Source organism: Prunus dulcis, chromosome 2 (assembly GCF_902201215.1).
Source record: "Prunus dulcis chromosome 2, ALMONDv2, whole genome shotgun sequence".
Classification (NCBI taxonomy): Eukaryota; Viridiplantae; Streptophyta; class Magnoliopsida; order Rosales; family Rosaceae; genus Prunus; species Prunus dulcis.
This window is the reverse complement of record NC_047651.1, coordinates 18810585-18826159: the sequence shown is the minus strand read 5'-3', so window position 1 is coordinate 18826159 and position 15575 is coordinate 18810585. Positions and strand designations below refer to the sequence as shown.

Sequence of the window (15575 nt, the reverse complement as noted above, 5' to 3'; positions counted from 1 at the left end):
ACTCCTTTTGCAAGGAAAAAGAAAACTGGAATGTGGACAAATCATCTGTATTTTGACGCTTCGTAATAACATTTGATTGGGAACATACACTGGCGAAATAAACTCCACTAAAATGAAGGCAGGTTTTCTAAATTTGCAACAAAATAAAATCCCAAGTGCTTATGTAACACGATGATGCTTGAACTTGATAATCATGCATATCAGGTGCTTATGTAAGTCACCAGTGAGGTATATTATAGCAAATGCAATAACTATACATATTCTTATGCATATCAGGGGCTTTGTTCATAAACACCTTTATTGGAGTGTGGATTTTCGATGTGGGATTTTCACAAAGGGCACCTCAAAACATAAGCCTACAGAGAAATCCATATTTTTATTGTTGGTGTAATGTGGAAATATATTTGAAGAGTCTATAAATATAATATTTTAAACATCTAGCCACACGGCTATACTTATACTCCAAAAATGGAATATTTTAAACTTATAGCCGGGTGGCTATACTCCAAAAATAGAATATCTTCACCGTATAGCAGCCCGGCTATACCCCAAAAATAGAATAGCTTAAGCGTATAGGCGCTCGGCTATACGCCGAAGTAGAATTTTTTTTCGGCTATAGTCCAAAAATATAATACAAGTATAGCCGCGCGGCTCTACCCCAAAAATAGAATATCTTAAAAGTATAGCCATGCGGCGATACCCCTTAAGTAGCATAATATGGATTTCTCTTTTTTAATTACTTTAATTAGTAGTTATGTTTTAGTTATATTATTTACTTTGTCAATTATTAGTGTTTAGATATTTTGTTAAAGAAAAAAATAGAAAATTTTAATTACTATTTATTAAGTAATACAATTCATGAAGTCAATTAAAATATTTAATACTAATTATTCACTAATTGTATTTGCATATCTATGACAACATTCACATATGTCGTTAATTTTTCGAATAGAACTATCTGTTAACCGATCTAATAAGAATTTCTATCGTTATGTGACCATTTCCAAATAATGCAAAGGATTCCAAAATTATAAAACACTGCTCAAATGCCCAAGAATCATATCCATACTGAATTTGGTTTTATCTCAGCAGAATGTGAAGATCATACATGAAATGAAACAAAACATGAAATATCACCACATAAGGTCCAAATATCACCACATAAAACTAACAAGAACAGTAGAATCATTCTCAATACATTGTTAATTGCCTATTTAACTAAGGATGTTCAATTTTTTTTTTCAAAAAAAAGACTAATGATATTCCTTTGCACTGTTAAGGGCCAGCTTCTCAATTTCTCTTTCAGGTTGCCTTTTTGATCCAAAGATGAAGTCTTTCACACAACCTTCCGCAGACTATGTCGCCCTCTGAATCTGCCATCACAACTTTGTGCCATTAGCCCTCGAAACACTTAACGTACACCAAGTACAGAAATTATTCAACAAAACCGATATCTATCAAAAGAACCTGAACATGAACACGGAGAAGAATCTCAGCTCAGCTAAAGGCATCCTGCCTTATAACATAGATGGTGAGACAAAACATGCTTTACGTTAAACAATCTAGTCTTTAACTACCTAATAATACCTCAGCACTAATCTTAGCCATAATCTGTTTCAAAGGCCAAGATGCTATCCTTACAGACAGAAACAACAAATTTTTAAAAAACACAATCAACAGCACCTCTAGCAGGCAAGGTACATTGCAATAACGAACTCCTTTCATGTCTGCACCTATTTCTAAATTCTATCTCGGAAAATTTGTCACTACTCCATTGAGCATCATATAGTTCTAGTTTCATGAACACTCCTACAAGCAGTCCACTACACAAACTGGTTCACATTATCATTTTGACAATGAGATATGGCAACAGGAGAGACGTCGTATAACAAAATCAGTTCAAATCACATAACCCAAATTTGGTCCACAACTAGCAACTCAAGTTCAAGCCCAAAATCTAAAGACCCCAAAATTTTGAACTAAAAGTGCAAACAAGATGAGAAAATTGTAACCCCAAGACTAATTTTCATTTTCTCCCTACCATTTCTTAACAAGATCCAGTAGTAATTTTACAGAAAGAAATCACCTGAAGAACAAAGAACATACAGGGTCGAGAGCATTGGGCTCAAAGCCATAATCAGCTGCCAAAGAGTAAAAGTACAGACTTTGACTCTTGTTCAAATCTGAACTAAAGGGTCGAGGTCTTTTAAGAGTCATTATATATTGTTATTTTTGCCCCTGTCTATATATTGAGAGGAAAACAAATCTGAACTTGTCTTAGCCACTTGAGCTACAAGCCTTTTGAATATATATTGTTTCTCACATTACTTATTTCCCCAAATCACAATTTGGCACATTTGTAAAAATAATTTTATCAACACAAAGAAAAATATTTGCACACCTATCAAACTGAATTTGGCAGGAAAATAGGAGGCAAATTCCAACCATAAAAGCTTGAAATACTTAGCCAAATAATTGGTAAGCAGAACAACGGCCATGTTGCATTACTTTCCAAAATGCCTATAGACCATTTACTATTCAAAACCAGATATTAAGAAACTGGAAAGGAAAATGCATGGGCTGTATATCTCAGCAGCATACAAGCAAATTATGTTAATGAATCACAAAACTGCAACTCAATCAGCTTAATCAGCTAGTTTTCCTCCGGCATTCATGGGTAAAGAGAAATCTCATATACCTGTAATGCATCATGTATGCTGCTGCCACTGGTTTGACTCAAAAGGAAGCGGAGCGGGTGAGCCTTGGCTTGGCTATCTTCTTGTCCTCTTCAAGAGGGATTAGTGAAACATTGGCTGGGTTCTCGATCATCAGTTTAGCTACCAGATATCCTGAGATGCTCCAGGTCTTGTACTTCCTCGCTTGCTTCCTGACATATCTCCCTGCCTTGCCGTCATAGTATTCTGGCCACCCTTCTTTTGAGAGCCGTTGCTCCACCTGTTCAATTGCTCTCTTAGCAGTCTGAGGCCTCCCCGTCCTGATACATGCTGTAGTAAGCAACCACAACAGTGCTACAAGACAGATGCAACAACATTAACCAATTATTTTAGAACAAACACATAAGTCAGAATTCTGTGAACAAGCATCAAAATATCATGAATAGCACAACCATTTGGCACGCTTTCCCAAATTACATTCAGAAATGTATCCCACAACATTTATATACCAGAAGATTTCGATTGGAAAAGTGGTTACAATCAGCAAATAAAGATGTTTAAAATAAAAGATACTATGTCAGGTAAGTAGTACTTGTAGCCTAGTTTACTAAATAAAAACAATAACTAGCCTACTCGTACAAAGTGGGTACTAATGTTCATGAAATGTAATTGAAAGGCCTCAGTCAAATAGAACTAGCACTAGGCTTCAAGTAGAAAAATAGAACTGCAAATTGTAATATCAAGCAAATAGACACAGGGGACATTATCTGAAAGATTTACAAATCAACGGAAACTAAAAAAACCAGCCTTGAGCCACCGATATTTAAGCAAAAACCTTTATACTTTAATGATGAAAATGACTACTAAAGGTGCTAAAATGAATAAACATAGCACGTAACAGAGACAAATCAAAACAAGACATAAACAAAAGGAACAGAAAAGATAAAGAGCTAATGCAAATAGCACATTGTGATAACACTATCTCCAGACTCCATGAGACTTACTTGGCCAACAGCCACCATTGTGATAACTCCATGAAACTTCTCTGGGTTATCTGTTGTTGTTCGGAAATCTTCTTTACAAGTTAAATCCTTGAACACACTCACTCATATTGTTAACATTACTGAATAAATGGCCTAGGCTTAGGAAAATAAATAAATAAATAAATGGCCTAGGCGGGCTAGGCTAGGGCTAGGGGGTCTAGGCGGTCACTAGGCGGGCGCTAGGCGGTCTAGGCAGGCGCTTGCCCCTAGGAAAAAAAAAAGCCATTTTGGAATCTCCAAGGTCAGGGGACAAGATGACGATGGTGCTATGAGAGAGAGAGAGAGAGAGAGAGAGAGAGAGAGAGAGAGAGAGAGATGAGGATTGAAGAAGAGAGGTCGCCGGTTATCTGAGCGAGAGAGAGGGGCTAGAAGACGGTCGTCGTCTTCGAATGAATTCAAGGAGATCCATTCTATCTCGTAGTCATTATATTGTATTTATAGCGTATAGCCGCACGGCTATACAGTTAGATATTCTATTTTTTTTTAAAAAAAAAATAATATATATAGTGGGATCCTTTTTTTCTTTTAAATTTTTTATGTGATTTTCGTTTATCGATAAGAGTGGTTTATAACACTATCCACAAGGCATTACCCGAGTCTTTATTTTCCCCATTTTAATATTCTATTATACACGTACGTACGTATTTTTCAATAATACATCCATATTTTTAAACAAATCACGTCTCCTATAATTTTTGAAATATCTATTATATTTCAGTCATGCTCCTATATGAATGTTGGCTTTCTTTATGTTGTAGCTTTGTATTCTTGCATTATGGCAACCAATACATAAGGTACATAAATATTCTTTTACTATTTGCCATAGCTTTAGTTATTCACTGATTTTGTTTGTATGTTTTCTTCTTTGATAATACAATTCCTCACTAATTTACTCTCATTGTTTTACATTTGATTTTGTTTAGCACACTTTTTTACTTCATGTTTTTGTTGCTGTAAAGTTCATTCCCACCTAATATCTTTAATTAAGATGCAATTAACCATTAACACATGCGGGTTTTGTGTTCCCCCCCCACCCCCCCACATCATTTTCGATTCCTTTGTTTCTTGATAGTTAATTATCTTCTCGATTTTACTATTATTCTCATGTTTTTGCTGTGGTGTTTTACGATTATTGGTTGTATCACTCAAATCCACACATTTTATCTAAAATCTACATGTTTATCAGGTAGAGTACTACTTATGTGTTAGGTACATTATGTTATATTTACCTAGTAATTAGGTACATTATTTTATATGTGCCTAGCATTTAGGTACATTTTCTTATATTTACCTAGTATTTAGGTACATTATGTTACATTTACCTAGTATTTCAATACATTATGTTATATTTACCTAGTAATTAGGTACATTATCTTATATTTACCCAATAATTATCTTATATTTACCCAATAATTAGATATATTATATCATATTTACCTAGTAGTCATGTAAATATTTGTTGGGAAGATATCATCAATAATTCTCCTACTTTAATTGTTTTATATGAACTTCTTTTATGTCATGACAGCAACAGAAGGATTACAAATTTAAAATATGAAATCTATTTAAGAGGAAAGAATCGATATATTAATTTGGATTTTCAATTACTGTTCTTTCCAGAATTATTATACGTATAAAGATCTTGGTACTTTCAGGTTTAATAAAGTATTATATAAGTCCGCACGTATTTCTCATGTTTAATACGCATATTTTTTATAAAAATTTCAATAAGGCACACAAAATTCACGTATTATATACATATTCTCACATATTATTGAATAAAAATAATATATATTTTTTAAACCGTATAGCCGCCCGGCTATACTCAGTTTTTCTTAATTGTTTTAAAAAATAGTATACTCGTGCGGCTCTACTTGATTGACACGTGACGCACAGGCACTGGGGACGGGATATACCGGATTCTTTTTTTTCTTTTTTTTTCAAGAAATAGTATAGCCACTCAGCTATACTTGTTTTTCCTTATTTATTTATTTTTTAAAATAGTACAGCCGCCCTGCTCTACCCTTTTGACATGTGGGCCTATGCTCCGGGCTGGTCTTTTTTATGTTATAAATAGTATAGCCTTGCAGATATACTTTTTATTAAAAAAAAGTTTTAATTTTTTTGTTTTAAGAAATTTTCAAAATATAAAAATAGTTTCTTTACTTTTTTTTTTTTTTGGGCCTACCTCTTTAATTTATTATATGTAATTAAGTAATATCTTATCCTTTTTGAATTACTTTAATTAGTAATTATATTTTAATTACTATTTAATACAAAAAAAATTGAAGAAAAAGTGCACAAAATAATTAATTTCTATTTATTAAGTGTTTTGTGAAATCATTTGGGTGTATTAATTAAATTTCTTCATAGCCCAAGAGCCCAATCCGTTACTATTAGGCCATTACTTGAGTAACTATTGCCCCTTTTCGATTTTTTACTTTTTCTGAATTATTATACGTATAAAGATTTTGGTACTTTCACGTTCAATAATGTATTATACACGTCCGCATGTATTTGTCATTTTTAATACGCGTATTTTTTATAAAAATTTCAATAAGGCACACAAAATTCACGTATTATATACATATTCTCACATACCATTGAATAAAAGTAATGTATATATTTTTTTTAAAGTATAGCCGCCCGGCTATACTCAGTTATTCCTTAATTGTTTTTTAAAATAGTATAGCCGTGCGTCTCTACTTGATTGACACGTGGCGCACAGGCGCTGGGGCCGGGTTATACCAGATTATTTTTTTTTTTGAGAAATAGTATAGCCGCGCGGCTATACACGTTTTCCCTTATTTTTTTAAAAAAAGAATAGTACAGCCGCCCGGCTCTACCCTTTTGACACGTGGGCCTATGCTCCGGCTCGTCTTTTTTATGTTATAAATAGTATAGCCATTCGGCAATACTTTTTATTTTTTTAAAAAATTAATATATCAAATTAAGGAGGGAAAATTGTAACAGAAGCTTCCTGAGTTCATAATATCATTGAGGAGACGCATTTGTCTACAACCACAACACACAAACCAGATAAATGCAATGGATCTCCAGAACTGTTAAGGAAAAACTAACAAGGCAAAACCTTTGAAAGTGAATTAGGGTTCAAGAGAGTTGAGTTTCATAAACAAACATAAAATTACTAATGAATTTCCCAGTTCCAATTGAAAAATCAAATCACACAACCTTATTCCTAGTAATAAATTAATCTCTGCAGCCCCGTGGGGTTACGTATAGGCACCTGTATAAGAGTATGGAGAAGATCCTAACTCACTCTCTGTTATCCAACTAAGACTTGTGCATTGTTGTTTTAGCCCTCAGGAACTTTCAAGTTACAAGCCAGAATCCTTGTGCACTGTTGTTTTCTTACTCCATGCTTGGTAAAATGGATCTAACACAAAAATATTCTCTCATCCAGTTTAAGACTCCATAAGTTTCTTCATCCATAAAGTGCATATTAGTTTCCCAAAACTATTTCTAATGTTGCAGATTGTTCAAGAAGGAAAATAACAACTGCCATGGTAATGGTACTGTAAATTTATTCAGGAAACTATCTCAGTACTAATTTTGATTGTGTTGGTATCGTAACTGACCGAGCAACTAGCTAGGCTAAATCATCCACGTGCCATGCTTTGAGAGGTCATCACCTTAGCCAAAGAAGCATTATCACAAGTCACAACTCTAAACAAAGCAAGAGGAGTCCCACATTGGAAAACTACAAGAAGTGAAGACTCCCCCTCACCTATAAAAGAAGATTACTCTTTCCTTAGAAGGGGACTGGCTCTTGGGGACTCTCTCTCTCTTCTGGATCCATCTCTAGGCTGAGCTTCTCACTTGTTATCTTTATATTTGGGTCTAATCCCCTTGTACAAATGTAAACAAACATGATCATAATGAGAACACTATTCTCCGTGGACGTAGCCCATTATTCGGGTGAACCACGTATATCTTATCTTCTATATGTTTATTGCTTGCCCAAATCCTCACACACTTGGTGAAGGTCCTCATCTTCATCCATCATCCATCACACCTCATCACTAAGCTGATGCACATAAGACACAAAAGAAGCCACCAAAAATCCCACCATCTGAAGACAAAGTACGAGCTTCAGATCCGCACCTCACATATTGTCTCCAAAATATGGCACACCCTGCCAAGAAATTTCTCAAGGCACCCAGCACCCTCCATCACTTAAATTAGAAGCTTGGCACACTATCATTCTATGATTTAAGGGCTAGTGAGTTGAACATAATTCAGCAAATGTGGATAAATGTACTACGAATTGACAGTGGCAGCATGCCGTTCGGAACTTCATCAGCCAAGTCAACCAATTGGCCAAACCTGAAACAGCAAAGAAGAAGAAGTAGCTCTCTGCGATGCTATGTTTCTCCAAAAACCAGAGCATGGACCGCCGCCACCTCGCACTATCTTCTCCCCATCTCTGCCACAACTTCTCAAGGCACCCAAAACCTATTGGTGATGCCTTATCCTTCGGCAAAACTATGCAAAGGCAAGAAGGCTCACCAAAATCGCTAACTCGTGAAGCCCAGCTCCAAAGCAGGCCCGGCTCCAAAGTAACAAAACCTTCCCAATTAATCTTGCCGAACGGCAAGTCCGATACGAGTCTAGCAGTAACCTCAATAGAATTGCTTCAACGAGCTCACCACTTGTCGAACGCTGGGACTTGTGAACCCACAAAACCAAAACCGATCCATGTCCTCCTTACCGAAGCAAGACTAGCCCCAAGGAGCACCCGAATTGCAGGCTTAGGCCCAACCCTTGCGAACCCAGCTCCACCAGCTTTCACCCTTTGCGAAAACCACCAAGCTCCAATCCCGGCTCGGCTCCCTTCCCGAACGGCAAGGATTGTGCTGAAGCTGCGAGGCTCTCCAACAAAACTCCTTTCGAAGATCAAGCACGACAATCTGCCACACCCATGAGACTACACGGTCCTCTCACAAAATCACCTTTGCCGAACGGCAAGGGCCGTGCTGAATTTATGAAGGCCTCTCGACTTCCTCAGCTCCAAAAATCTCGCAGAAGATCTAAATGCCGAACTGCAAAAGCTGTTCAACCCGAAAGTCTTGCAGAAAGCAAATGCACGAAAAGAAAAAGTCACAAAACTCCAAATCCTGCCGAACGACAAAATCCAGCTCCAAGCCTCACTCCTTGCCAAAGCCAAGGTTTATGAAAAGGCCTCAAAAACTTTCCAAATAACCCTTGCCGAACAGCAAGGGCTGTGGAGCACAAAATCTGCTTCAAACCTTCTCTGCCGAAGATAGAAGCCCTTCTCGAGAATGATCTTTTTTCAACACTGCGTTGCCAATGGTCCAAACTCAAATATAATCTGTCTTCAAAAATCCCAGGTCCAAGAAGCCCTCTTTCACGAAAAACCCACCCTTGCCAAATGGCAAGGGCTGAGCAAAGGCAATTGGCAGATCTTGAAAAGTCTTACCGAATATACCTTGATGAGGGCCAAGACCAAGGAAGCTCGCAAGACAGCCTTACCGACCTCACAAGCTCACAACATCATGGTGCCGAAGTTGGGGAACCTCACGAAATCACCCTTGCCGAAGCTTCCTTGCCAAAACTTTGACGAGAAAATTTCTTGCCGAAATTCTGGTGGCCTAACCCCGAGCTCTCGTGCCTACACAAAGAGCCCAGTTAGAGATGTCCGGCTCAAAATCACAGGCAACCCCGACTACTCCTACCGAAGATACGAATGTGAGGCCTCAAAAACAAAACTTTACTCACCCCAGTCGAAAAGGTACTTACGTCAACACTTGCCGAAGCCCCTAGCTGAATAGTACCCAGACCAACTTGCCGAAGACATCACAAGCTCTACTAAAACTTTAAATCAACCCTTGCCGTTCAGCAAGGGTTGTGCAGACAATAGAAGGCCCAGCTCCAACTAAGGCTTGGCTCCAAAACAAACTCCTAAGGCAAAGCTTCGTACACAAGCTTGGAGGCCCACGAAGTTGCGCCACGCCTCCTTTTTACCAAAGGCCCAAACCCAACCTCCTTTCAAGAAAAATCTTGCTGAACACCAAAAAAAACAAAACAAAACAAAACAAAAAATATAAAAATATAATATAAAAAAAGCCTCGCCGAACAGCAGGCACTGTGCAGAAGGAATAAAGGGACTCGTAAAGTACTCCCCAGGACACCCTTGCCGAAGCTTTAAGGCCGTAGCCCCCTGCTGAAGGTACTTAGGCCCTAGAGAAAATCATTCCCACTGGACCATGCCGAACGGCAAGGCCCATGCTTAGGCCATGGCTTACATCACGGCAAATTTCTCTTGCCTAACCCCTTGCAGCCCAGCTCCACAGAGCACAAACCCCTAGCCTTTGCCAAAGCCCAGCTCATGAGGCCCACCTACCAAGAACTTGGAAACTTGCAGGATCAAGCCCTTCAAGTTGTTGTCGAAGCCCTGAAGGCCAGCTCCAAGGACCAACCCTTGTCAAAGCCCAACTTGCGCAGTCTCGGCCCCCTTTACTGAACGACAATGGTCATGTACATGGCCCACCTGCCAAGCGCTCACTACTTGCCTCAACTCTCCACACCAGGGTTCACGCAAGTTCAAGCGACCCAGCCACCTTGCCAAAAGCCCAAACTTTGGCCACCATGGTCCCAGCCTCTTGCCATACGCCAAGCCAACTAATGCATGGTACCCTTGTCGAACAACAAAGGATTCGCTCAAGCAAAATGATGTGCTCACAGGTCTCAACCATTGCCGAAGCCAAGACCAGGCCCAGCTCCATGTGGCCCAGCCCATCCCACTTGCCGAAACATCGAGCCACAGCCACAAGGTACCCAAAAAAAAAGAAAAAAGAAGAAGCTATTTTTATTATTATTTCTCCAAATAATAATAAAAAATGCACACTTGCATTTTTTCCTTCAGCACCCTTGGCAACTCCCTTTTTGCCTTCGGCACCCCCCGCGCCTAGCCACATCGCCTTGCGACATGCAAGCTTTGGTTCGCCTTCGGCACCCCCGTGCCTAGCCATATCGCCTTGCGACATGCAAGCTTTGGTTCGCCTTTGGCACCCACGTGCCTAGCCACATTGTCTTGCGACATGCAAGCTTTGTGTTGCCTTTGGCACCCCTGTGCCTAGCCATATCGCCTTGCAACATGCAAGCTTTGGTTCGCATTCGGCACCCATGTGCCTAGCCACATTGTCTTGCAACAAGCAAGCTTTGTGTTGCCTTCGGCACCCTCGTCCCTAACCACATAGCCTTGCGACATGCAAGCTTTGTGTCCCCTTCGGCACCCACGTGCCTAGCCACATCACCTTGCGACATGCAAGCTTTGTGTCCCATTCTGCACTCATGTGCCTAATCACATCGTCTTACAATATGCAAACTTTGTGTTGCCTTCGGCACCCACATGCCTAGCCACATCGCCTTGCGACATGCAAGCTTTGTGTTACCTTCGGCACCCCCGTGCCTAGCCACATTGCCTTACAACATGCAAGCTTTGTGTCGCCTTCGGTATCCCCATTTCTTTCGGCACCCCCATGCCTAGCTACATCGCCTTGCGACATGGAAGCTTTGTGTCGCCTTCGGCACCCACGTGCCTAGCCACATCACCTTGCGACATGCAAGCTTTGTGTCCCATTCGGCACTCATGTGCCTAGCCACATCGTCTTGCAACATGCAAGCTTTGTGTTGCCTTCGGCACCCACATGCTTCACATCGCCTTGCGACATGCAAGCTTTGTGTTGCCTTCGGCACCCCCGTGCCTAGCCACATTGCCTTGCAAAATGCAAGCTTTGTGTCGCCTTTGGTATCCCCTTTTCTTTCGACACCCCCGTGCTTAGCCACGTTGCCTTGCAACATGCAAGCTTTGTGTCACCTTCGGCACCCTTGTGCCTAGGTACATTACCTTGCAACATGCAAGCTTTGAGCCTTCGGCACCCCGTGCCCTTCGACATTTTATCTTGTGACATGCAAGCTTTGTGCCTTTGGCACCCTCTTGCCAAGCCACATCGTCTTGCGACATGCAAGCTTTGTGTCGCTTTCGGCACCCTCGTGCCTAGCCACATTTTGTGTCACCTTCGGCACCCTCGTGCCCAGCCACTTCACCCTGCGACATGCAACTTTGTGCCTTCGGCAACCTTTTAACCTTCGGCACCCTCGTGCCAAGTTTTCTCCCTCCAATGTCCTTCTTACTCGGGGACTTAGGGGACTATGGGCAGTGCACTATACAGCTTGGAAGATGAATTATGGTGCTGCTCGGCCAGTGCACTTAAAATTACAAGTCCCCAATGAAGAAGTACCTTCTTACTCGTGAACTTGGGGGACTACTGTTGGTACCGTAACTGAACGAGCAACCAGCTAGGCTAGATCATCCACGTGCCATGCTGAGTCAACTTTTCAAGTGAAACAGTAAATTGACTGTAACATTAATCTCGGAAGGGATTACCCACGTAATTCTCCTTGAGTCCAACAAATTTAGCAATCCAAGGCTTTGGGTTGATGTTTTGAGCCATAAACGACACGACTGCACTTAAAAGTTAACATCTATCAATTGATTGTGCTACCAGTAGCAATGTGATAAAAAAAAGAAACATAATCAAGTTTTCTTCTGTGTAGGAAAATCCATGAAAAAGAAAGATACTCAAGTTATCTCAGCAGCAAGGTGAAGACCGATCATACATGAAATGAAAAGAATAGTAGAATCATTCTCAATACATTTTTAACTGCCTATTTAACTAACAAAGTTCATTTTTGTTTGTTTTTCCAAAAAAAGACTAATGATGTTCCTTTGCACTGTTGAGGCAGCTTCTCAATTTCTCTTTCAGGTTGCCTTTTTGATCCAAAGATGAAGTCTTTCACTCAACCGTCAGCAGACTCTATGCCCTCTTAATCTGCAATCACAAATTCGGGTCATTAGCCTTCAAAACAGTTACCGTACACCACGTTTAGAAATTATTTAACAAAACCGATATCTATCAAAAGAAGCTATGACAATGGCCAATTACCAAGGAAGAAATTGAAAGTTTTCTAAGACAGAGAAAAAAGGAACTTGAAAGAAGAATCTCAGCTTAGCTAAAAGGCATCCTGCCTTATAATATAGATGGAGGGACAAAACGGCTTTGTATTAAACAATCTAGTCTTTAACTACCTATACCTCACACATTCTTTCTGTCGTTCCTTCTCCCCAAATTTAGTCTGATATTATATCCTCAAATCACATGTCATATCCTCTAATATTCTCACTAAGAAACTCCTTTCATGTCTGCACCTATTGCTTTCGTAAGACCTATGTCAAGCAAAATGTATTTGCTAAGGTGACTATACAAGCAAATACAAACTGGTTAACATTATCATTTTCATAATGCGATATGGCAATCGGAGGGACGTCATATATACAAGCCAGAAACACTAAAACAGAAAACAAGAACGTAAGCACAGCAAATACACAATCAGTTCAAATCACATAACCCTAATTTGGTCCACAACTAGCAACTGGAGTTCGAGGAGAAAATTAATTGTAACACCAGGACACCAGGATTGATTTCTCATTATCTCCCTACCATTTCTCAAGAAGATCCAGTAGTCATTTTACAGAAAGAAATCACGAGAAGAAGAAAGAACATAAGTCAATGAGGGAAAATAAAAAGTACAGACTTTGACACTTGTTGGTTTTAGACAAAACAAAAGCAATAAGACAAAAATCCAAATCATGATCAACAAGTCACGGAGAATAAAATAAAAATAAAACCTTGATTTTCGAAGAATAAAATAAAAATATAACCTTGATTTAGGAACAAGATTTCGCCGCTGTCGATAGCCTGGTGGATTGTGCCTTCAGTGAATGCACTGTGGCGTTCTATAACAACTCCGAACCAGGGCCTATACCTGTCGATGAAGAAGCCACGGAGAATCATTATGACACCGAAGGCTGCCACTGATCTCTTACCACCTAGCTCATTGAAAATCTGACATAATTCACGTATTATACATGTATAACTGAATAAAAATAATACATTTTTTAAAAATAAATTAATAAAAGGTATAGCCGCACGACTGTACTCAGTTTTCCTTAATTGTTTTTTAAAAATAGTATAGCCGGGCGGCTATACTCTTTTTTGCAATAAAAAATAGTATAGCCGCGCGGCTTTCCCGCTTTGACACGTGGGCTTAGGCCTCGTTGACACATGGGCTTAGGCCTCTTTGACACATGGGCTTAGGCTATGGGCCGGTCTTTATATATATATATAAAAGTATAGCCGACCGGCTACACGATTTTTTTGAATTTTTAAAAAAACTGGTATAGCCGGGCAGCTTTACCTCTTTGACACGTGGGCTTAGGCCTCTTTGACACATGGCCTTAGGCTATAGGCTGGTCTTTTATATATATAAAAGTATAGCTTGACACGTGGGTTTATGACTCTTTGACACATGGGCTTAGGCCATGAGCTGGTCTTTTTTTATATATAAAAGTATAGCCCTATTTTTTTGAATTTTTTAAAAATAGTATAGCCTTGCGGCTTTACCGCTTCGACACGCGGGCTTAGGCCTCTTTCACATATTGGCATAGGCCATGGGCCGGTCTTTTTTATATATATAAAAGTATAGCTGTGCGGCTCTACTCTTTTGACACGTGGGCCTATGCTCTGGGCTGGTCTTTTTTATATTATAAATAGTATAGCCGTGCGGCTATACCCTTTATTTAAAGAAAATCTTTTTTTGTTTTGGTTTTAAAAAATCTTCACAATATAAAATTAGTTTCTTTACTCTTTATTTTTTGGGCCTACCTCTTTAATTAAGTAATATCTTATCCTTTTTGAATTACTTTATTTAGTAATTATATTTTAATTACTATTTGATGCAAAAAAAATTAAAGAAAAAGTGCACAAAATAATTAATTTCTATTTATTAAGTGTTTTGTGAAATCGTTTGAAATTAAATTTCTCCATAGCCCAAGAGCTCAATCCGTTACTATTAGGCCATTACTCGAGTAACTATTGTCCCTTTTCGAATTTTTACTCTTCTAGAATTATTATACGTATAAATATCTTGGTACTTTCACGTTTAATAATGTATTATACATGTCTGCACGTATTTCTCATGTTTAATATGCGTATTTTTTACAAAAATTTCAATTAGGCACACAAAATTCACGTATTATATACATATTCTCACATATTATTGAATAAAAGTAATATATCTATATTTTTAAAACAGTATAGCCTATACTCAGTTTTTCTTAATTGTTTTTAAAAATAGTATAGCCGTGCGGCTATACCAGATTCCACGGCTATACCAGATTCTTCTTCCTTTTTTTCTTTTTTTTTTTCAAGAAATAGTATAGCCGGCTATACTCGTTTTTCCACTTTTTTTCAAAAAAATAGTATAGCCGCGCGGGACCCTTTCGACACTTGGGCCTATGCTCTGGGCTGGTCTTTTTTATATTGTAAATAGTATAGCCGTGCGGCTATATTTTTTATTAAAAGCAATTTTTTATTATTTTGGTTTTAAAAAATCTTCACAATATAAAATTAGTTTCTTTACTCTTTTTTTTTTTTTTTTGGGCCTACCTCTTTAATTAAGCAATATCTTATCCTTTTTGAATTACTTTAATTAGTAATTATATTTTAATTACTATTTTGATGCAAAAAAAATTAAAGAAAAAGTGCACAAAATAATTAATTTCTATTTATTAAGTGTTTTGTGAAATCGTTTGGGTGTCTCAATTAAATTTCTCCCAAGAGCTCAATCCGTTACTATTAGGCCATTACACGAGTAACTATTGTCTCTTTTCGAATTTTTACTTTTCCAGAATTATTATACGTATAAAGATTTTAGCCCTTCAAGATCTCCATGATACATCAATCGACCCTTT

General features: G+C 38.5%; 1 protein-coding gene across 1 annotated transcript; it reads right to left on the bottom strand.

Moving 5' to 3' along the window:
• Positions 1 to 2736: 2736 nt before the first annotated feature.
• Positions 2737 to 14056, bottom strand: LOC117618318 (cytosolic invertase 1-like). The gene is made up of 4 exons (XM_034347908.1): positions 14021 to 14056; positions 13589 to 13668; positions 3680 to 3720; positions 2737 to 3029 (listed from the first exon to the last, which is right to left on the bottom strand). Exons 1-4 carry the CDS (start codon positions 14054 to 14056, stop codon positions 2737 to 2739), a joined length of 450 nt encoding a protein of 149 aa, XP_034203799.1.
• Between the last annotated feature and the right edge of the window lie 1519 nt (positions 14057 to 15575).

What these genes read in the sequence shown, in the direction of transcription:
- LOC117618318 (XM_034347908.1), bottom strand. Translation starts at nt 14,056, where the DNA reads ATGTGTCAAAGAGGCCTAAGCCCACGTGTCAAAGAG. An exon ending in TAAGCCCACGTGTCAAAGAG is followed by an intron (nt 13,669 to 14,020) that starts GTAAAGCTGCCC and finishes GAATTATGTCAG; the next exon opens with ATTTTCAATGAGCTAGGTGG. An exon ending in CAATGGTGGCTGTTGGCCAA is followed by an intron (nt 3,030 to 3,679) that starts GTAAGTCTCATG and finishes TCTGTCTTGTAG; the next exon opens with CACTGTTGTGGTTGCTTACT.